We start from the raw sequence: 23,632 nt of genomic DNA on the forward strand, positions 1-23,632 counted from the left end.
AATTATTGATAAAATAATTAATTTAAATTTAATTATTATGATTTTTACAAATTTATTAATTATGCAATAATTTTGCTATAAACTTTAAGACAGGTCCCATCTCCCTACTTTGATAAAAGATATTAGTAATAATAATAAAGGCTATTAAATCAAAGTCAAATCAAACTTTGTGGATAAGCAGAGAAGACAAAGACCCTGTTCCTTGTTTGTCAAGATCAAGACCCATCTCACGAGGAGGACATCCAATATCCCACGTCAGCCAATCAAACACGACGTCGTATCTTCTTGCCGCTTTAATGTTCCATTTCCAACTAACTATTACCCGGCATCCTACTTGTCAACCTCCCATTGCTCAAAGCAAATCAAATGGCCCAGCTGACTCAGCTCGGGCATAACGAAACGCGCAATACTTAAAAATAATAATAATAATAAAATTGAAAAGATAGAAATTAACGTCTCTGTGAATTCAAAAACAAAAAGCCGAGAAGCAAGAATTGCGTGCGAACGCCATTTGCAAGAAGAAGAAACCCAGCTCCAGACTGATTCTATACTGTTCATCTCTTTCCCTTGTTAATTTCTTCTTTCCAATTCACCAAGAGAACAAGCTTTGAGATCGAAACAATGGCTGAGGAATTTGGAAAATCTGTCGAGGATGGTATCAAGCTTTCCAAGCGTTTATACTTCGGAAAGGACAGGGCCGTTGCTCCTCCAAAGCCGCAGATGTCTATGGACAAATCTTCAGAAACGTTTCTTCCCAGGGCACCCATGGTTTACGCTGTTATATCTGATCCGGGTATTGTGGATAACCCGGATATGACCAGCTATCAGCCGCACGTGCACGGCCGGTGTGATCCGCCCGCGCTTATTCCCCTCCAGATGAACCGGATAGAACTCGAGGCTGATTCTTATTTGGATTCTGTTATTGTTCGCTTTAGCGGATCTTGGAGGGTCCATTGTGTTATGGGCAGCAAGAGCTGTGATTGCCGTATCGCAATCCCTATGGGCGAGCAGGTGTGTGTTTGAATATTTACAAATTTTCTCAAGGTTTTCTGAATATTTATCATTTTCTATTTCAATTCAAATTCATGATTTTTGGGTCATAATTGATTAATTGGAAAAATATTTTTCTGCACTTGATTACTCTGTTTCTGGTCTAGATGGGTTTGGCATCTCTAGTTGGTGGAACGAATTTGGAAAATTCTTAAACTATAAAGCCTCAGTCTGGAATTTGAAAAGAGCTAATCAACGGAAAGAAGAGAGACTATTAGCTTTAAAATGCTTCCAAGTACCTATCTCTGATCATTTAGAGCACTCCTCTTCCCCCTTCCACCATAAATGGACCATAAACATTGAGCCCCTGTGCCTGCTTCTCCTTCGTTTGGCCTCATTCATTTTGTAATAAAAATATTCAAATCAATTCTTACAAAATCATGTAAGATTTTAACTTTTTTAAAATGATTTTTTTTCAAATTAAAAGCAATTGAATGATTTCATTCCAAACAAGATAAACGGAGTTAAAATTATTATGATAAACGTTGAGGTTTTAGCTGAGGAAAGAGGTAAAGGGTGAATGGGCTTGTTACTTTTTCTCTGTTTGTTAAAGTGTAATAATTTTGCTTTTTACCTTTTGTTCTCAAGCAGTACATTATTTGGCTAACAGGGTTCAATTCTAGGTGTTGAGGTGGAAGTCCCAAGAAAGTCATATTCTACTGAGCTGATTGCAATGGATGACAAGAGATATATGGAAAAGGAATGCCGGCCTGAAAGTGGAGGTTTTTTGAAGCCTTATATATTTATCCTGACAATTCCAAATGTAAGTACTTATTAGTACAGGGCCGACACTGATTTTCACTTATGTGCTCTGATATCTTACCCTGTTATAAAAAGTTCATTTTTAATTATTTTCCTCTAAAACATCTTTTTTTTAATTGTGTATCTTTCAAGGTTGATGGGGGCTCCACTCTTTCCATAAAGGTTAGTTGGATACAAAAATTGTTATACCGAAATGGCGAGTTCTCATTGATTGTGCCGTTTAGTTTTCCGGATTATGTCACTCCTCCTGTAAAGAAGCTAGCAAAAAAAGAGAAGATACAATTGAATATCAACTCTGGTACTGAAACCGAAATCATGTGCAAGGCGACTAGTCATCCTTTGAAGGTGTATCTTTGACGAAGTTTACTTGACTCTGAATTTTAATTATGATTATGTTAATATCTGAGTCTACTTTTGTTACTTTCCAGCAATTAAAACGTGAAGCAGGGAAGTCGGGTTTCTTGTATGAAGCAGATGTTCTCACTTGGACAGATATTGACTTTGCTGTCTCATATTCTGTAAAATTCTTGTCCTTTTATCTGTCATTTATGCTTATCCAATGTTGCTTCTTGTTCTTGGATGTTAAATGCACAGTTCTACGTTAATGTGCATAGGACTTCTATAGTTCTACCATTTTTTATTTGCTTATTTTACGTCTCTTCAAAGTGGTTAGTTTTATGTTGATGAGCACAGGACTTCTGTAATGCTAGCCATTTTATTTGCTTATTTTAGGTTTCTTCAAGTCATATATATGGTGGTGTGATTTTGCACTCCCCATCTGTGCATGATGTTGACCAAAGAGAGCTGTTCTCTCTCTATCTTTTCCCGGGAGGTAAATCAAGTGGGAAGGTTAGTCTAGTAATGCTTTATCTGACATGTTCTTTTAATTTAACCATCTCTTTGTCGTATCTGTCCTCATCTTCATCAATCTGATAGGCGTTCAGAAAAGAGATAGTGTTTCTTATTGATATAAGTGGAAGCATGGAAGCAAAGCCACTTGAGGGCGCAAAGAACGCATTGATTGGAACCCTGACCAAACTTGATGCAAAAGATTCATTCAATATTTTAGCATTTAATGGAGAGACTTATTCATTTTCTTCATCAATGGAGTTGGCGACTGCAGAAACAGTTGAAAGGGCTGTTGAATGGATTAATCTAAAATTTATTGCAGGGGGCGGTACAAATATCCTGCTTCCACTAAATCAGGTAATTTATCCTTCATGGATTTCTAATATTTTCTAAATGTATTCATATTTTGTAGTAAACTCAAATAGGTGATGGGCCAATGCAAAATAGAATAGACGGAAAATGTAAACATCCTGTTACATAGCATCTAGATGGATTGAGTTTCAAACAATTTATATCTTTCTGGTCTTATTCACCATTCACATTCTAAAGAAAATTACTGAGCTTGTTTGACCTTTGGTTAACAGTGCATCCGAGCTGTTGTTTTTTTTGTGGCACTAATTTAGGGTAACTGCATTTTTTAATATGTTGTAAACCCTGATACTATATAGCTTGTTGCATTCACTATCCTTTTCGCAGCAACTTTATGTCGGAAGTCCAGATAACTTCCTCTAATTTTTGAACTTCATGACAAATCAAATTGCATACTATATTCCTCTGAAAAAGAAAAGTAAAAGAATAATCAATTTTGCTTGTTTCATGCTTTAGGCAATGGAGCTAGTATCAAATACTCATGGTTCGTTTCCTGTTATTTATCTCATCACTGATGGAGCTGTTGAAAATGAAAGACAAATTTGTGATGTAATGCAAAGTCATCTTACTAGCAAAGGATCAATATGTCCACGTATATACACTTTTGGCATAGGTAATGACTTCTTCTATATTGTGCTTGGAATGGTGGGATTGGCATCATATGGCCATTTCCCCAAAAAACTCGCTTCCCTACCTCTATCTCTTCTTTTCCTCTTCCCCCCTTTTGGAGGTGGGAGTTTCAAGGTATGGTGGATACCTTTTGGATTTTATTTTAATGTTTCAGCTTGTTCGGAACATGTTGCTATCTCTGCTAGGATATAATTATTTTTCCGAGAATTTCATTATAAGTTGTTTGTGATTTTTTTTTCTCCTTAAATTTGGCATGATGAAATGTTGTAGGTACATACTGTAATCATTATTTCCTGCGCATGCTTGCAATGATTAGCAGGGGGCAATATGGCGCTGCATACGATGTAGGTTAGTTCCGTTCTTAGATAAAGTTTTTTCCCCTTTCTTCTATGAGCTTACCATACAGTGCTGCAGTGTCCTCTGGTTTTCCATTTACTCTCATAATTTACATGAGATTCTGCAGCCCTTGGGTTGTGGCCAGTTCCACACCTGAGGTTCTTTTTTGTTATTAAACTTCTAAATTTGAAATTTAAATTTTATTTTAATCTAAGTAAGTAAGCAGTCTTAGATATGCAGAAATATGTATTCTTCTTGTATAATTTACTACTTATGCTTCTGTAAATTTTATTTGTTTGTGGCCAGATTCAGTTGAACCTCAAATGCAGAAGTTGTTTGCCAAAGGTCTATCTACCATTCTCGCAAACATAACGATTGACACATTAGATGATCTTGATGATGTCGAGGTATGATTTAGATAGCTTTACTTGTATGTAATTGCACTTTTAATTGAAGTGCGACTCCTTTTGCTTGGCATCCTGTTTCTTGTTGTGTACACATCTTTCCATGGAATGACGTATGTGAGGCATCAAGTCTAAATTCATGATCTTGAGAATAGCTCATGATTCTCGATTGAAGAACTTTTCCAGAAAAGAAATGTGAACATATTTATAGAAGTTCAGCTAAAACTAGTTTAAATAACCTTTTCTAACTCAATTTTCTATTTGAACTAAATTTGAGACGCCCTTGTTGCTACTCAGCTATGGTGTGCTATATTGTATGGAGATAATTGTTAAAACAGAACCGGACTCTTGGTTATTGTGATTCACTTTTTGGGATGCCCTCATGGCAACTCAGTTGTGTTGTACTATAAATAATTGCTAAAAAGAACCGTATTCTTGGACACTAGATAACAGAATCAAACTCTCAAGTATTGTGATTCGCTTTTAGGATGCACTGTCACAACTCAGTTGTGTTGTGCTATACTATATCGAGATAATTGTTAAAATAGAACCGAATTCTTGGACACTATGATTCGCTAATACTCAAGCAGCCCTAGCTCATCCCACAGGTGTCTTTTCCTGGTAGACCCATTAGCTCTGCACAGCTTTCTGACCTAAGTTGGCTTTGAAACCGATTGTAACCGATTGTAACCGGCTGACTGAAACTGTCATAAATAACTTTTTGAATTCATTTTTTAATTGATTTAAAATAATTAATCCAAATTATTTAGTAAGTTTTGAGTTAGCTATTATAAACCTTTTCAAATTACTTTACAAATTCCTTTCCCACTTGATATGGGATGTGACAATGTTAATCTGCAATATGCGCTACATTGGTTCCATAACATACTTTTTCTGTGTTGCTTTTCTTTTTAATATTTTCTTATTCCATTATCATAATTATTCTTGCTTAGATTTAGTAACCCTGCCTATTTATATAGCCAATTATCACTTGAATTGAATTTAATTGTTTGGTCTGAATCTGCATTAATTTTTGTAGGTGTACCCCTCCCGTATCCCAGACCTTTCGTCTGAAAGCTTATTGATTATTTCTGGGAGATACAGGGGAAACTTCCCTGAAACTCTTAAAGCTAAAGCTGTTTTAGAAGATCTGAGTAATTTTGTTGTTGACTTGAAGATACAAAATGCAAAAGACATGCCTTTTGACAAGGTAAGGCATTAACTAGTGTGCTTGCTTTATATTTGAATTATACTTGATATTATTTACATTATATCACTGTTCAGTGTAGATCATGTTACAGGGGGTGAACTTATTACATAATTTACATTGTTTCAATTAGGTAGTCATGGTGATGATACATAGCTACTTCTGTCTCTATGATACACACTTGGTCTGTTGTTGCGATTCCATCTCCTGTTTGTCATATTTGGCCGAGTGATGGTGATCCATGTGTACCCATTTTACTTCTAGGCTTTGAATTGATAAGTTGCCTATGCTACCCATGTTTAATACTCATTTTATTATATAGCATCTGAATTTTATCTAGTTGCTTATCTTCCATGTAATTAGGTAAAAGGTTTATGTTCTGTTCGTCTATTATTAGCCATTTATATTTATGCTTCTTCACATCAGTAAGCTAAAGTTCTGGTTTAGTAAATTGTTTTACCTTAACTTCGGTAAGGATCTTTTCAGCAGTCCATTTCATTGCAAGTGTAAGAGCTTTACAGTTTTGATTTTACACTCTTTCTCTTCTATAACAGATTTTTGCAAAGCAACAGATTGATCTACTCACAGCCCAGGCATGGTTTTCAGAGAACAAACGGCTTGAGGACAAGGTTTGTTGCTGGCTTTCTTTCTTCTTCTTCTTCTTCTTCCACTATCAATTCTGAAGAGTAAATGCTTTGCTGACAACATATACTTGGTGATCCTGACTCCGACCACTTCATTATAAGCTTCCTTTGATGTTTATTTTTCTGCTGGTTATATGAAAGGTTATCATGAATCCAGCACATAAGAATGCCTTAACAGCTTTTCTTGAGGTCCGCTAGTTTTTAAGTTCAGACAAGGAGCTTCGCAATGATCTGCTTATAACTTGAAGTTTCCAGTTCCAGGACTCATGAATTGCTGATGTTATTTCCTCTTACTGATAGGTTGTCGAAATGAGCATACAAACCGGCATCGTGTCTGAATATACTCGTCTGTCGTTACTTGAGACTCAGAAAGGAAATCAAGCCACTGAATCACCTGGAGCACATAAGGTGAGTATTGACCCTTCCAAAAATATTTGCGGCATTTGTCTCTTATAAATTACAGACAGGCCCTTATAATTTTCTGCAATAGGTCCAGCTACCTGAAGAGATGATGTCATTTTTTTACCTACATTTTTGTTCTTTTTATAATTCTTTTACATGCCACATGAGCATAAAGCTAAGATTTTTTTTAATTGGTATTCTTTTGTTGGTCAATGTGATGGCTAGCTATAAGTACAGTTGGATCTCTCTGACTGTATCAGTAATCCGACACTAATGTGTATCCTCTATTTTTCATCTAACCGAAACATTTTAAAGCTTAAACATGCAAATCACCGTGCAGTAATGTATTATAATATGGCTTGAAATTCGGATATGTTTTTATTGGCTCGAAATATGGCCTAATCTGAAAAGTCTGTGGTGCAATCTGAATGAAATACTCATTGAAATCTCTGAAAATAGTGAAGGGCACAAACTGATAAGTATTGTAAAATTTGCGTATTTTGGTAATTAAGAGACTTGAATAAATCTACTGAGAATTTTATTTATTGTATTACTCAAGTATATCGATTTTGCAGTTGAATCATATAAAACTCGCGTTTTCATTTTCTTTTTGCATTCTCTATACTGTTGTGCATGTGAGTTAAATGCATGCACTTGTTAGAACACAATTTTCTTCTTCTCTTCCCTTTCCCTAATGATTAAATACAATATATAATCACAATGTGAACTTCTTCTGATATTTGTGTAAACAGTTACCACAAAAGAACGATTCTTCAAAGGTGGATTCTCAAGGCCAGAGAAGAATAATGCTACAAAACTTTGGTGTTGGCTTTGGCAATTTGAAAGCAACAGCTGAAAACATTCGTCCAGGAGTAGAAGAACCAAAGTTGCCTGAGGCAGCTGAACTCATCATTAAGGCAGCTTCAAATTGTTGTGGAAGACTGTGTGATAGATGCTGTTGTATGTGCTGCATCCAGTGTTTCTCCAAGATGAATAACCAATGCGCAATAGCATTAACACAGCTCTGGACTGCTCTTGCATGTTTTGGCTGCGTAGAGTGCTGTTCACAACTGTGTTGTTGTTGCGGAAATGAATGAAAACTAGAAACTTGAATTCAAGAATTTTGTGAAACAGAATATATTTCATATATGGTGTATGGTGAGTTTTGTTCAAAGCATTCATTCTGCCAGAAATGGCTTTTTGTACAATAATTAACTACTGATATTGCTCAATCAAGAAATCAATGCCACTTGATATAGTGAGTGCAAGCTATTATAAAGATGAACTTAATAACTTTTAGATTATTCATGACAAATGCACAATATTAAGAATAACGCACTCACAAGAGAATATGGAGCAGACCCATGCAATCCATGTCTGCCCTGTATTTTGGAGTTTTATCCCGTGTTTCGGTGATTAAATACAAAAAGAGAAAAAAATAATCTGAAAAAAAACAGAAAAAGAACACAAAGCTAATTAACAAATTTTATTAAAATCTTAAAAATATTTTAATATATTTTTTAAAATCAAGTGATCATGAGTATAACTGGAAGTTTTTTTCCTGGGTTATTTTCTATTATGATGTCTCAAGTTTATCAAAAAGAAAAAAAGAATAGTAATGACATAATGAAGGCTAAAAATTTTAAATTCATTTTCACACTAACACAAGATCTGTGTTATAGAAAATCATCTGCATCACCATTATGAGCCTAAGTATATTCCAAAATAACTGTAGTACAGGCTTTTATTTTCCTTCAGACGGACACTCGACCATAAGGATTAAGGGCTGCTCTTCAATCAGGAAAAGTAAGCAAGGAGATGAGATGCTTATGATTTGGAAACCTTGAAATGAGCTCAGAGCGTTTTGCCAGTTCAAAATCCTCAAACTGAAATGCAGGGGCACAAGTGCAGCCTACTAAGGAGAAGTGGGTCTCGGGGTCCCTCGGCGCAGTATTGGCAACTGCCCCATCTGGGGAAATGATGTAGTCCTTCGTTGGAAATGCACCGAACCAAACATTTGGTGGCACAGTGTACTGTGGTTTCTGGTTGTCTCCAATGAGATCAGACCCTAGGCAGGTTAGTTTGATCTGCCCATCTATCTCATTCAATTCCAAGACCTGAAAGAGCACATGATCTATTAGAAATAAGAGAAAAGGCTAAAAGAACATCCAAGACATTGAGAATCAGGAACACTCGAATTTAACCATCCAGTTAATCGAGTCATGCAAGACTGTTCCTGATTCTCAATGTCAGCGTCCTCCTTTAGCACGACAATTAACTGGATGTCGGGTTAATCCATTGCATAACTCAACATGTTCTGCAATTGATCTGATCTCCAAGTATCCATTTCTAGTTGGATGTGTGAGCCATGGGCACCTATATAATGACCTAATGCACCTTCTAGATATTAACATCCCATCAATCATGAGAAAGAAGATCGGCAATATATGCAAGACTACTCAAATTCAAGAACTGGAGAAACATCATCTTCAATGTCTAAACAATATAGAGAAGAAACCTACATCTTATAGAATGAATCATATACCAAATGATGCTACCCATCAAACGATCATCAGAAATTTTAAAAATATATATATATATACATCAAAATAGCTGATGATCACAGTGAACTAAGATCAGCCATACCGTAATAGGTTCTCCCAAATAGAAATGCCAGGTTTCTGCACATGGGATTCGATGAAGATGCGAAACACACCCAGATGGTAGTAAAAAGTAGATAGCTGTGCTGACTGGTCGATCAACCTTATCTACATATAGTTTACGGCAACATTACTAAATCTGTTAATAATAAGAAAATAAAAGTGGGAGCATTTAGTGACAGACGCTTGACCTAACTATCAAAACTCCCCTTAACCTATTTACAATAAAAATAATTTTACAAGAGAGATTTAATTTAGTATTACCATTATTTTTACAAGTTGGTTTTTATTTTTAAAAATTTATTAAAACTTCATTGATTTTTATTTTCGATCCTTCCACTTATTTTCTATTATTTATACCTTTAAAAAACCACATATTTCCACTTATTTTCTATTATTTATACCGTTAAAAAATCATAACGAACAAATTAGTGTGTGTTAATTAATTCATCTTCATTCTTAAATCCCCAAAACATTTCTTCCACCCAACAAACAATTTTCTTAACTCCAGCAACCCATCACCAAACTGACGCCACCAGCCTCTTTCTCTCTAGCATAGTGCATCAATAGCTCCTACACACTAGATTGCAATATCTTCTTCATTTTTCTCCCATTTGCCCCACCATAGATCTCCATGGTGTAGGGCCTTCGTATGAGCCAATGCAAGTCCATTGCATCCCTCGTTGTTGGTATTGTGGACGGATATACACTAGCATCTTTATGGATTGCTTTTGATTGAGATTTTGATGGAGGTTATGCACTCGTGAACAACCATTGCTCTCTTCTTCCCTTTTTGTGGTGGGTGGGACTGTTTCTGGTTGCAATTAATCTCTGCTCTACTTCCAATCAATCTCATCCCTTACTACTGTATATAGTAAGTAAATTAGATTTTGGATTTGATTTAGGTGATTGAAAAAATTTTAAGCAAGTTTCTTGTATTTGAATTTTTTCATGATTGTAGTTGTTTAATTCTACATATTATTTAGGTTTTTTTCTGATTTGCGTTTTTATTGATACTTTTTAAATAATGGTTTGATAGATGAGATATTTGGTCTCTCCTCACTCTCCAATTGGTCCAATTGGAATAATGGTTTGTCTATTGATTCTACATTTGCTCTTTCTATTGACAAACTGTAGAGTGTTTCGTTAACAGATAAAATAAAATTTTAATAAATTTTTAAAAGTATAAAAATTAATTTATAAATAATGACAATATTTCAATATTAAACAGTAAATCTCTCTGAGAAGGATCTCACTAAAAAAAATCATTGTTGCGGCCATAATTTCAAAATCAAATGAACATTAACCCTTCCAAATTTGGAATCAAAAAATTTCCTAAAATTTAATTCAATTAATTTTTTTTCAATAATTCTCTTATTTTTTGATTTTTTTAATAATTCTCTTAATTAAAATGAAATAATTTCATTATTTTTAACTTGAAAATTTTTATTTTAATTGAAATTGAAATTTTGCCTAATTTTGTAAAAATTTTCTTGAATAAGAGAAGCATATAGCACCAAACTAGTAGATTTATCTGAGTAAGGGAAAGTTGCTAACTTTTCCACAAGTTGTTAGCAATGTTTTCAGCTCAATTAAAAACCAGTTCAGTTATGCTCAGCTACATTCTCTTAAGAATTTCTATTTTATTTGAAATCCTCAATTCAATGAATTCAAAATTTTTGCCAAGTCAATAACAACGCCAGGGTCCACAACTCCAAATAATAACCAAATCTACACTAAACCCTTCTCTCAACCACCAAATCGCACGCAACCAAACTCAGCCTGAACTCGAAGGAAACCAAATGAAAGTATTCGCAGGTCAAAGGATTTTAAAAACCAACCATAAAGAAGAAAGGAACAAAAAAGCTTATGTAATAGCTGTCTGCATCTTCACAGCCTCAGTTCCGTCTAGCCAAATCATAGAGGAAAAGCAAACATAGCCTGACTTTTAACGACGGACTCATGAGAAATGAAAGTACATTAAAGGGAAAGAGAGAAGGCATGTGAAGAAAATCTGAGAAAACTTACATCCAGAGGGAAGTTGAGAAGTGGAAAGAGTGACAGATGCATCTCTAAAGGTTTCCCAGTAGAATCCACCTTCCGGGTGGGGCTGAAGATTCAACTTTTTCACGATTTCTGAGGAAGAAGCCATCTCAAACTTCTACTCTTCCCTGCCAGATGATCGATTTTAAGAATTCTTCTGTGTTAGGTGTGAAGATGAATTGTGTTTCAACCCTCAATGTCTATGACTATAATATTCTTTTTGGGGCCAATTACACAATAAACCCAAATGTAGTAGGTAGTTTTAGATTTCAATCAAAAAGTTTTAATATAAAATAATTGTTCAGAAACTTTTTAATATATCTTTTAAAATCAAATCATGAACTTCTTAGAAAGACTAAATAGCATATTTCCAGTCAAACTATTCTTTTCACCTTCAATTTTGTTGGCTTTCTAAGCAGATGCCGTAAATATTAGAAAAGTCCCGAGTGGTTGCCAAGACAAAGATATGGCCATGGCGCGGTTCGGATTGTAAATTAAATCAAAATTAAATTGATTAATTTTGAGATTAAATCGATTAATCGGTTTTAATTTTTAAATTGAGTTAAAATCTTAAATTAAGAAAGTTGGTTATAATTTTTCCTTTTATAAATTAAAATGAGAATCCACTTATTCAAATCGACAGCTTGACACATTTCCGGCTTATTTTTTATTTTTTAAATAAATTATTTTAAAAAATTATCACTTAAAATTGATATATAAATAAATTAAATTATTAAATAATTATTTTTATTTTTATTTTTAACTTATAAAAAATATTATTTATATTTAAATATAATATTATTTTATTTTTTATATTACATAAATAGATAAATTTTATAATTTATTTATTTAATAAAATATATATTTAATAATATTCAAGACCTATATTTATTTCTTTATTTTTTTAAAAATTAAAATTGAATTAACCATTTATAATTTAGATTTAATTAAAATTAGATTTAAAATCGTAAAAAATCAAAATTTTAATCACTTTAAAATTGAACCAAAATTATTAAAAATTTAAAATTGGGTTGAACCGTTTTAAATCAATTTGATTCTAATTCAATTCAAAAAAAAATAAATCGAACCGCCAAAATTTGAATCTGAACCGGCCATGGGCATGTCTACCAATGCCCACAATCTAACACTAAAGTATTGGAAATTTTAAGTCTTTTATTCAATTTTGAAAATTACGCGGAAAGAAAAAAGAGAATAGAATGGACAAACGCATAATCTACATTTATTCTTGCAAAAAATCCCATCAGGTATTGAGTCCATTGAAACCCTGCAGCAGCATATATTATATTATTATATTATTATATTATTTTTTATTATCTTTTTTGCTATTTTAGAAATTATGACAAAAATACTATAATTTTAGGTGTAATAATTAAGATTAAAATCCTAATTTTAGTGTATAACAACTAATAAATAAAAAATAGAGATACATTACATGCATTGTTTCAAAAGAAAACCAAATTTTTTAGAAGCACTTCATGTGCACAATGGGAGATCCAGACTCCATGTACTCTTCCTTGGTTATCCACATCTGCAACAAAACCCATCATCAAAGATCAAAGATTTATACTTCCAATCACAAAAACAGCAAGAAAAAAGTTTTAATTTACAAGTGTATTAATTAATCAGGTGTACCTGCTGAAATGTGCTTAAGGAAGCCAAAATAGAGCCACCAATCCAAACACTGTACTTCCTCTCCGGCGGAGCAACCACTCTCACCGTCACTCCAGGAGGTGCCAAAGAGCTAACCTCCTTGGCCAACCGATTAGCCAGGCCTGGTATCATTGTAGTTCCCCCACTAAGCACCACATTGTTAAACATTTCTCTCCTGATGTCCATATCACACCTTCTGATTGACCTCACTAATATTTCATGCACACCCCCTGCCTCCATCCCTAACCTGCTTGGTTTAAAGAGAACTTCTGGGCACCTGAACCGTGCAGCTCCCACTGTTATGACTTGCCCATCAGGCAATTCATAGTTCTTGTCTAGCTCTGAGCATTTTCTTGATGTAGCGAGCTCTTTGTCGAAATCCATTGCCACATATGAAATTCGTTCTTTTATATCCCTGACGATTTCTTTCTCTGCAGAACTGGTGAAAATGTAGCCCTCTTCTGCTAGGATCCTTGTGAGATAGTCTGTAAGGTCCGTTCCTGCCAAATCAAGCCTATGGATGGCGTGTGGAAGCCCGTACCCTTCATAAATAGGAACTACATGTGTAACTCCTTCTCCAGAGTCCAGAACAACACCTGCATATTACATTCTTGTCATGTTCTGATTTAAGGAGATACACTGTATAAATTGTTTTACCTGTAGTCCGGCCGCTGGCGTAAAGAGATAACACAGCCTGCATAGCTATATATGTTGCTGGGATCTCGAAGGCTTCAAACATGATCTCAACCATCTTTTCTCTGTTAATTTTGGGATTGAGTGGAGCTTCTGTTAAAAGAACAGGATGTTCTTCTATTGTGACTCTGAGTTCCCTGTCAAAGGTATGCTCCCAGATTCTCTCTATTGCTTCCCAGTCTCTGACAAGTCCATGATGGATTGGATGGCTTAATTTGAGAATTCCTCTCCTTGCTTGTGCTTCATCTCCGAAGTACATATCCTTCTGTCCTATACCGATCATGGCATGCTTGTTTCGAGGCCGGCCTATTATGTTGTGAAATACCACACAAGGAGCATCATCACCAGCAAAACCAGCCTGCATTAGAGAATATCAATTATTCTAAACTACAAACAATTATGGAATGGAAGTGAATAAAATATTATCTTTGATTCATTAACCTTTACAAAGCCGGATCCACTGTCGCAGATGATTGGTCGGTCTTCAAGAAAATCCATTGCCTGTGCTTTGGGAAGTTGCTCAGGAAGATTAAGAAGGAAGAGTTGTAAGATGAGAATATATTAATAAGAGGAAAGTCTTGAAAACTTTCATGTAAATATTAGAATCAAAGTACTTTTTCTTTCAGACAATGTCAAGGCATATGTACAGGACCAAGTTGAAAGGGAACTTGCACTTCTACGTTTCCTTTGTCCAATCTGTAAGATCATTTGCATGACAAATACGCACTTCATTTCTTGTTTTACCGGCCACAGGTAGATTGTGGCTACAGCACAGAATATGCCGCAGCAGAGAAGGAAGTCTCATAAATTAGACCCATTGCTCTGCTCATGGACAATTGCAGTTGCCTGCCCCAATTGGCTACTGCTCCTTCCAGGATGGATTCGATTTAGAATACGATTTTATTATTGTTATAATGACTCCCACAAAATTAACGTTTCACAATACAACTTAATCAGATTTATCTGTACAATTAATAATCCTGTATAAAGGGACGTGACAATTTCCCAGTTATCAATATAAGGGGGGTTTGATAAGTTGACAGATATTTTACCGAAGTAAATGTAATCAAGTAATTCTCTAGCAAAGCAACTCTACACTGCTTGATTCTGAGGTAAAAGCTGAACCGCCGGCCAACGGATAAGGCAGCAGGACGTCCAAATTACAAACTGTTGACTCGATTAAAATATATGTAAAGCACTAGATCAAACCAAAATCCATTATATTTAAAAGATGGCTTATTTATCGACGAAGAGCCAACGTAAATGAAAATATGATCCATCCATTTTACTATTATTCAACCAAAATTGATTCTTAGTTCCATGAACATAAAATGCTAATATTTTTTCCCTCCTAGATGAAAGGACTATCGGTGGAAAAATGACCATTAACTTGCTAAAAGGTATTAGCTTTAGCAGTGGAGCATTTGAGAGCAACTTAAAGGCATCTCCTTTAGCTTTTGATCCCTTCTCTGCAGCACTGAGAGCAACGAAATCACCTCTGAAAGACCCTCTTCAAAAATCCTTGCATAGGATTCCCCATTCCAGCACCAACAGCTTCAGCCAAGTACACTGCCTGCCACATGGGCACAATGTATGGTCACTTACAAATAGCTGCAATTGACAAAATAATTCGATCTAAAATGGCAATAAAGACTGAATGAGACTACCTCTTGCATTGTCTTCTTCAAATCAAAGGCATCTTTCACTCGATTATCCAAGAATGCCCATGTATCACGAAAATCTGCCAGAAAATGAGGTCAGTGGATGAGACATTATTATTCAAAATTATCCACACAAATGAGAATAACCCCAACCAAATAATTGCTTATGGAACAGGGATTATGCAAAAGGACCTTTGAGTGAAACCAACAAGAAAGAGGAATATAACAATCTTCTCTTTCTACCCTGGTCACGATAGTTCTTCAATTAGAGGGGGGGAAATCTAAATGTAACTCCACAGTGGGGCAAACAGGAAAAACAATTACAGGAGTAATCAAAATCATATTAGAAACCCCCTCCAAATGTCAATTAACAGGAGAAAAGTGCTTTGTTTCACTCAATGCTAATGATAGACAAAAGTTAAGAAATAAACCTGGGGAACTATCTGTCAGCATGTAAATCTCAGTTGTTGAGTATATCCCTCCCAAGACAGTGCGTTTTACATACCAATCAATATCCGAGCCATCATCACCAGCAGCATGCCAGATCTCATCAAGCAGCATTGCACGCTGCTTAAAACTAGTTGCAACATTTGATGGGTGTGCCTGTGAAGAACAGCACATATTATAGGTATTTAGAATTCCTACTTTACAAATGTAGGTTAGCACAGCGATTTATCAAGAAGGGGACAAAGAATGTCACCTGGATGCTCAGAGCTTGGGGCCATTTTGAAATGTACGGAGCTTGCATTTCTAAGCGCATCCTAACGAGCTTCGAGATGCGCTCACTGGGTGCCAAGTTTTGTAACTCCTCCCCAGTGTCAATCCGATCAATGAGATTTTGTAAGCACTCATCCATAAAAAACTGAAACAAGAAAAAAATAACACAAGTCATCATCACACTCTTGAACGTGTATACATGTATACATGTATACATTGTGGGCATTGAGATGTTGAACCATTACAACTGAGCAAGGGCAAAAAAGAAAGTCCAAATACATGGCACAAAAACTATGCATAACATGACCAAAAGCAAAAGGCTACAGCATTTTTTAATCTCCGTATCAGACTCTGATTTCCAGAGTTTCAGCCACAAATAGGCAGCACAAGGAGCAAAAAAGAAAGAAAAATTATATCCCAGACCAATGAACCATAATACATGCCAACATATAAAGCTCACAAGGCCATTCCCCTGATTTCTTTTGTTTTGTTTTGTTTTGTTTTGTTTTTTATAGAAACGATTAAATTGTAGACCATCATGATTTTTGACGAGACGATTCTTGGGCTATCATTCGAGGGGCTACACGAAAACCAAAAGGGCCATCCAAGAAAATAGTGAAGTTTCAAGTCAATAGCATATGTGAACCACCAACAATTTCAAAATAATAAATACAATAAACAACAACATCGGAAAATCCTTATTGTGGAGATAATCTAGAGGGTGGAAGGTGAAGAAGCCAGCAGTACAATAAGGGGAATACAATACCTCGACTAGTGAAGCTTCTTTTCGAGGAAAAGATCCAACGATAGCCGGGGAGAGACCAGCGTCCCTTGCACCAGCAATCATGGCTCCTTCACTCCATCCCAACCTTATCTGAAACAGTCAATTGAAACCTTTTTTTAAACCACCTCCTTAACACACACTATTAATCAACTTAAGCAAATCAAAGAAACAAAACCCAGAAATGGAATTTTGAGCAGTGCAGACCACGTGGCGGAGGGAAGCCTGAAGAACGCGAGCTTGCTCTTCTTGGTACTCAATTCTCGGTATCCGCCTCTCCTGTCGGTGCTGATGACGGTATCGGGACTCGTCAGCCGTAAATGACGGTGACCCACCGGAAGCTGATGACGCGTTTGAATCTGATTGGTTAGCTGTGGCCTCAACATTCACACGAGGGATTTGATTTTGACTATTAGGGTTCTGATTGGAGAATGACTGAGGATTCACTGAGGTGAAAAAGCGAGACACGGTAACGATAGGTTGGATATTAAGGAATCTAAGATGGGCGTCCCTACTCTTACCCACGGCTGCACCGGAGAATAGCCGCTTAGCAGCCGTTCTGTACATCTTTATTGTAACTCAGCTTGCAGAAGGCAGCAAGGAGGAAACTGGAAAAAGAGACTATCATTCCTACTACTCTGGCTGAAGGAGATCAAAACAGCTTTCTGAGTTCCACGTAGCAGTTGTTTATGATTCCACGTGTCATTAGTTAAGCCGTGCCCTAGCAACCAGTACAGTACGCATACATTGCACGGATACGGAGGGGAGGGAAGGGATCAAGGGAATGAAAAAGTTTTTAGCCTATTTCCATAAAATATCAATAATTTACTTTTAATCATAATTATATGTAATATTATCAATTTTGTACGTCAAAATTTTAATTTTTAAATTTATTGTAGTTGTAATGAATTTTTAAAATTATTTACCTAATTAAAACTTTTATCTTTAATTGTAATTACAATTAAAATTTTTAATTTTACTCTCTAAGAAGAGTGAGATTTTTTTCTCTTAATAAATATTAAGATGTTATTTAAAAATTAATTAAAAATAATTTTTAAATAAAATAAATTACATTTAATCTTAAAAATTTTGTAAAATATATATTTTAGGTTTTATAATAAAATAATCCCATTTATTATAAATTTATCCTTGTATTTTTATAAATTGATATCACTTAAATTAAAATTCATTAAATATTATAATTACTTATATATTTATATTTTTAATAAATTAATTTCACAGGTTTATTAAATTTAATATATAATATTTGACAGTAAATTAATAAAATAAATTTTAAATTAAAAATTTTAGCACAATATATATTAAAATTCAAGTCCGAAAAATATTTTTTTATCTAATTTTTTACATCTCAATAATTTATTCTTTTTTGCTTTAATTAGGATAAAAAGTAAAAGACAGTAATTTTTATTTTTATTATTTTTATTTCAAGAAATGGTAAGCAAAACAAGGATCAACTCAGAATCTTTCTTTTGAGCTGTCCTCATCCATGTTTGATTTGTAAATGAAGGCATGGACTTGTAAGCTCACAACCTTTCTTTGCCTAAACGTTAAGCAACTTGCAAATTAATTAGCCCAACAGGTGTATGAAAAAATGCCTCAAACCTGTATTTCCTCTATCCTCTTAATTGCTTCTTTCATATCTATCCGTTGCGCTGTATTACTTTCAGTGCAAGTAGCTCCAACACGAAGCAATTGCACCATCTGCTGAAGTGATTCTGAACTGCTATTGCTTGCTATCTCTGGATCGATCAACTCTTGTTCTTTCCCTTCCGAGCTTGCTTGCCTGACCCATTGCACAACATCTGTCCCTCCTCTACCATTGCTAAGATACTGAGATGGAAATTTCCCAGTCATCACTTCAAGAATGATGATTCCAAGACAATATACATCCGACTTGTGAGAAACCTGACGATTTGCTAGATATTCTGGGGATTTATAAGCAAACATTGTCCGTGCAGAATGGTTGGGATTGATCAGTGGATCCAGTGCATAGTCGGTCAGAAGTGGCTCGTAAGTTTCATTTAAAAGAACATTGCTGGACTTGAGATTTCCATGAGGAAGGTTATAGTTTGAATAATTCGTGTACAGAAAATGTAACCCATTTGCAATTCCCTTTATTATCTTTAGACGCGTTGGCCAATCGAGTGCAGCATGACAAATTCCACGATCACCTGAAACAAAGAGAAACATTAATTTCATTAAGATTCTACCACAAAACAATAAAGGGTATTGTCAAAAATTAGTAAAATAGCATACCATGCAATACATATAACAAGCTGCCATTAGGCATGAACTCTGTCACCAAAAGCTTCTCCTCCTTCCTGAAATAGAAAGCCAATGGAGCCAAAATGTTTTTGTTATTTATCCTCCCGAAACGTCTCATTTCAGCATCAAAAGCGTCTTTTCCTAGCATATTCATCTCCCTGATTCTTTTAACTACTACTGACAATCCATTCGTCAGCATGGCCTTATAAGCAGACCCCAATCCGCCATTTCCAAGCACTTGGGCTGCTGCCTTCATCAAATCCGACATACCAAAACTACCCTTTTCAGCGTTTAGCATTATCATATCACCCATTCTATTCTTGGGGTTAAAGGGTGCCCTTCTGCTAGACGTACTTTTTCGACTACTTTCTGACGCAGGCCTCCTGCTTGATCCCTGTCCTCGCCTAGACAGCCCTACCTCATCGAGGTTCTCTTTCTCTAACCTGCTGAAGTCGTCGTCCTTATGCCGCCTGCGCGCCGGACACATGGCGCAGAAAATCATAAGTACTATGATTGCTAACATCACCACCCCAAACCACGTTGTGGACTTACTATCTGTCTTATGGGTCGCTTCTGATACTCTAACTATTGTTGGTGGAGGGCTTGGCTTAGAGCAAGATTTATCAAGTGGTTTTCCACAGAGTCCATCATTTTCTGCGAATGAAGCGGCAGTGAATGTGGAAAAGCTAGAAGGAATTTCTCCTTCGAGTTTATTATGCGAGAAATTCAGAGAGGATATTAGTAGCTTGGGTTGTTTCAATGGTGGGATTTGTCCAGAGAATTGGTTCCATTCCAGGTGCAGTTCTTTGAGATGCGATAATTGCATCACTGACTCGGGTATTTTTCCCGTAAATGTATTGTTAGAGATCCAAATTTTCTTGAGAGATGACATTGTGGCGAAGAAATCGTTTGGTATTTCACCGGAAAACTTATTCTGGGATAATAAGAGTGATTTCAATGTGCCAAGTTTATTGAACTGAGGGATTGGACCTGAGAATTTGTTGTTCCCAAAACTGATGGTTCTAAGTCCAGGAAGCTGTTGTAATGCTTCGACGTCAATTGTTCCTGAGAGACCCATGTTCGAAAGATGGAGGCCTGTGAGGGCACCACGAGAGCAAATGGCACCAGCCCACTTTTCAACACAAGGATCGGATCCTGAAACCCAATCATCCAATGCATCTGTCTGAGTTAAAGACTTCTTAAATTGGAGAAGAGCCTCATCTTCTGTTAAGGAAAATGAGAGGTTGCAGAGAGAAAGTGTGAGGAGGAAGAGGAGAACAAGAAGGTGAACAACGGTCATCTCCAAGCCGGAAATGGGGAGCAGCTCCGGGCAGAAACGAGCCGCTGTTGGAGAGATTTTGTTGTTCTCCCAAGTCTTTATCTTTTTTGGAATAGATTTGTTTCCTTTTTGTTTAATTTTAGATTAAGAGGCATTTCATGTTGGCGAGGGTCTTTGAGAGGCAGAAATTGGTGATGGAGCTGCGCTGCCATGTTTACCTGAGATTCTAAGAATAGAATTAGAAGATACACGTTAGAGAGAGGGTGAGAGAGTTTATGGGATTCAGACAAAAGGGAAGGGAGAGGTGTGCAGTTGCTTTTGACCCTGTCAATGAATTCAACGTATGCTAGTTGTATGTATCAATATATCAGGCTAGACACTGTGCGCATCAATAATTCCGACCTATTGCGAGAGCCTAGAGATGACGGTTGCCACTATGAGATGGTCAATGTCTCTACATAAAAAAGTAAAAATTTTATTTATTTTTATATAAATAAATTTAATATTATGAATTCTGAATATTTTTACAATTGTTTCCAAAATTTAAAAATAATATTATTTATTAAATAAATTTAATAAATATTATTTGTATTCAATACTATATTGATTAAACTTATTTCAATACTAATTAATTTTTTAAAATTTTTTTTCTTTTACTAATTATGCATTACCATAAAAGTATTGTTTCCATTTTCTTAAATTACTAGTTTAAATTTTTTTGAGGAATTTGGTGTATTATTTTCAGCATTTGTATAATTTGCTCAATTTAATAATAATAAGAGAGTTAATATCTAAAAAATATGTAATTTTAATTTTGTCAATTATATTCTGTAATTTTTACTAATTAAAATTTAATTTTTTAAAATTATTTTAATTGTATCCACCGTTATTTATATCCTTAAAAATATATCGTATGATATATTAATAAATTTTAAAATAAAATTATTAATAATTTAAAATTTGATAATAGAATTATAATAAAACTAAAAGTATACAAAAAATTTTAATAATTATTTATAAAAATTAAATTTATAATTTCAAATGAATTATATAATTTTTTAGCCACTTAATAAGTCTGACTAGTTTATATTATTAATTTTTTAAAATTTACTCTAAATATTAATATAATTTAAAAAAAATAATGAATTAATATTATACTAAAGAGGTGAAAGAATAATTTAAAAAATATATTCTAAAAATTATTTTATTATTTTTAATATTTTTAAATTGAATCATATTAAATATTATTTTTAATTATTTTTTAATATTTTATAATTAATATATTTAATAAAATTATTTTCTTAATGATAGTTTTAAAAGTATGGCTAAATAGTAAACATATTAAATAGATTCAAAAAAAATCAATGGATGATGATTTTAATAAAAAATAAGATAAAATAAATTATTATTATAAAATTATTGATAAAATTTTAAAAATATTGAATAATAATATAAATAATAATTTTTAAATATATTTAATAGTAAAAAAAATAATTTTATAAGTTTTTAACTATAAAATAATGGTACAGTTAATTTGATTAAATATTAAATAATAAAATTTAATTAGTAAAAAATAAAAATATAAGTAAAATTAGGATAAAAGTAAAATATATATATTTTTATTAATTTTAAATTTTATGTTATTATGTAATAAGTAATGTTGGCAATTCCGTTAATTTTTTGAAAGTAAAATTAGAGCAACTTTAAAATATTATATTTTAATTGATAAAAAAAATATATGTATAATTATAATAAGATTAAATGTACAGATTTTCTTTTACCATTAACCCATCATAAAATATGAATAGTTAATTTTAGATTTCTGTGATCGATAAAAAGTTATATTAAAATTATAATCTTATTAAATAAAAATAATAACATAAAATAAGAAAGTTGATTTTTCTTTACAATAATTTTAATTTTTGCTGAATTACAACAATTTTAAACTGCTAGTGGATAGCTACTTTAGTAACTAGCCACTTGTTTACACGTTGTGCATATTATTAAAATTTTTAATTATGATTATAATTAAAATTTTAAAATTTTTTATTATTTAAATTTATCGATATCAAAAAAAAATAGTTATAATTAAAGGGTATTAATTATGATTTGAAAATTTTACATAAATAATAAATAACACAATATAAAAATGTTTATATAATTTTGTTAAATTATGCTATTTAATTTCTAAATATTATTATTATTAATAAATCAATTTCTGTGTTTTTAAAAATTTATTAAAATATTTTTATATTTTCTCTCTGTCAATGGGATAATACTTTCGCCCTCTTTTCCGTTAAAAAATAAATGAGGGATGAAAGATAAAATTTTTAAAACTCAATTTTACACTCAAATTAAATATTTTATTTAGTTTGAGTATTATCATTATTAACAAGTCAATCCCTACATTTTTAAAAATTTATTAAAACGTTTTTATCTTTTTTCAGATATAGTAAAACGCCCTTATCCTTTTTCAGATCTATTAAAACATTCTTATTCTTTCTCAGATCTATTAAAACATTCTTATTCTTTCTCCCATCAATAAAATAGTCCCTCATCCTTCTCTTCAAAAAAGAAAAAAAATGATGATAACGAAAAAGAAAAATAAGAAAAAAAAGAAAAAAAGAAGAAGAAGATGATAATGAAAAAGAAGAAGAAGAATTACCTCCTTCTCCGCCTCAAATAAAAAACAATCGAAGAAGAAGAAAAAAAATCGAAAAAGGAGAATGAGAAGGAGAAGGAGAAGGAGAGGAGTAGAAGATGAATGGTAATTTGATTTTTTGTTATATTTTTAATAATAAAAATAAATAAAATGACGAAAAAAAAATATTTTAATAAATTTCTGAAAATATAGGGATTGATTTATTAATAATGATAATACTCAGATATTAAATTATAAATCTCTCTAACTAAATTTTTATAAAAATTATAAAAGGAATAACTTTATACAGTAAAATATATATATTTAATATTATTAATTTAAAGTTAAATTTTTTATATACTAAAAACTATGTACATAATAGTGAATATAAATTTTCAATAAAATATTTTAATATACAATATTTATATATGATATTTTAGGTAATAAAAATTTATTTATAATAAATATTTATTTATTATATATGATAAATATAAAATAAATTTATTTTTAATATAAAAATTAAATTAAAGGATTATATATTTATTAA

General features: G+C 33.3%; 5 protein-coding genes across 6 annotated transcripts; 1 reads left to right on the top strand and 4 right to left on the bottom strand.

Moving 5' to 3' along the window:
• The first annotated feature begins 454 nt into the window (after positions 1–454).
• On the top strand, positions 455–7,911 carry LOC110612166 (inter alpha-trypsin inhibitor, heavy chain 4). Of its 2 annotated transcripts, none has more exons than XM_021752867.2 (13): positions 455–1,011; positions 1,661–1,813; positions 1,945–2,157; positions 2,241–2,330; positions 2,545–2,661; positions 2,749–3,018; positions 3,487–3,643; positions 3,931–4,008; positions 4,303–4,403; positions 5,440–5,610; positions 6,162–6,236; positions 6,552–6,659; positions 7,406–7,911. In XM_021752867.2, exons 1-13 carry the CDS (start codon positions 622–624, stop codon positions 7,748–7,750), a joined length of 2,268 nt encoding a protein of 755 aa, XP_021608559.1. In that variant the 5' UTR covers positions 455–621; the 3' UTR covers positions 7,751–7,911. The 2 variants fall into 2 exon arrangements, with proteins under 2 accessions (XP_021608559.1, XP_021608560.1); XM_021752868.2 differs by having other exon boundaries at positions 881–1,011; positions 1,674–1,813.
• A 369-nt stretch (positions 7,912–8,280) lies between these two features.
• On the bottom strand, positions 8,281–11,606 carry LOC110612167. Its single transcript, XM_021752869.2, has 3 exons — positions 11,342–11,606; positions 9,300–9,421; positions 8,281–8,770 (listed from the first exon to the last, which is right to left on the bottom strand). Exons 1-3 carry the CDS (start codon positions 11,463–11,465, stop codon positions 8,447–8,449), a joined length of 570 nt encoding a protein of 189 aa, XP_021608561.1. The 5' UTR covers positions 11,466–11,606; the 3' UTR covers positions 8,281–8,446.
• A 1,117-nt stretch (positions 11,607–12,723) lies between these two features.
• LOC110612027 (actin-104) lies at positions 12,724–14,767 on the bottom strand. Its single transcript, XM_021752662.2, has 4 exons — positions 14,162–14,767; positions 13,685–14,078; positions 13,010–13,623; positions 12,724–12,905 (listed from the first exon to the last, which is right to left on the bottom strand). The coding sequence occupies exons 1-4, from the start codon at positions 14,216–14,218 to the stop codon at positions 12,840–12,842; spliced, it is 1,131 nt and encodes a 376-aa protein (XP_021608354.1). The 5' UTR covers positions 14,219–14,767; the 3' UTR covers positions 12,724–12,839.
• Positions 14,768–14,919: 152 nt separating this feature from the next.
• Positions 14,920–17,525, bottom strand: LOC110612028 (ubiquinone biosynthesis protein COQ9-B, mitochondrial). The gene is made up of 6 exons (XM_021752663.2): positions 17,087–17,525; positions 16,865–16,972; positions 16,082–16,243; positions 15,813–15,984; positions 15,388–15,461; positions 14,920–15,293 (listed from the first exon to the last, which is right to left on the bottom strand). The coding sequence occupies exons 1-6, from the start codon at positions 17,444–17,446 to the stop codon at positions 15,213–15,215; spliced, it is 957 nt and encodes a 318-aa protein (XP_021608355.1). The 5' UTR covers positions 17,447–17,525; the 3' UTR covers positions 14,920–15,212.
• Positions 17,526–18,432: 907 nt separating this feature from the next.
• Positions 18,433–20,821, bottom strand: LOC110610243 (pollen receptor-like kinase 3). Its single transcript, XM_021750081.2, has 2 exons — positions 19,157–20,821; positions 18,433–19,071 (listed from the first exon to the last, which is right to left on the bottom strand). Exons 1-2 carry the CDS (start codon positions 20,463–20,465, stop codon positions 18,497–18,499), a joined length of 1,884 nt encoding a protein of 627 aa, XP_021605773.1. The 5' UTR covers positions 20,466–20,821; the 3' UTR covers positions 18,433–18,496.
• Between the last annotated feature and the right edge of the window lie 2,811 nt (positions 20,822–23,632).

The sequence above is a fragment of the Manihot esculenta genome, chromosome 3, assembly GCF_001659605.2.
Source record: "Manihot esculenta cultivar AM560-2 chromosome 3, M.esculenta_v8, whole genome shotgun sequence".
In the NCBI taxonomy this organism is placed as follows: domain Eukaryota; kingdom Viridiplantae; phylum Streptophyta; class Magnoliopsida; order Malpighiales; family Euphorbiaceae; genus Manihot; species Manihot esculenta.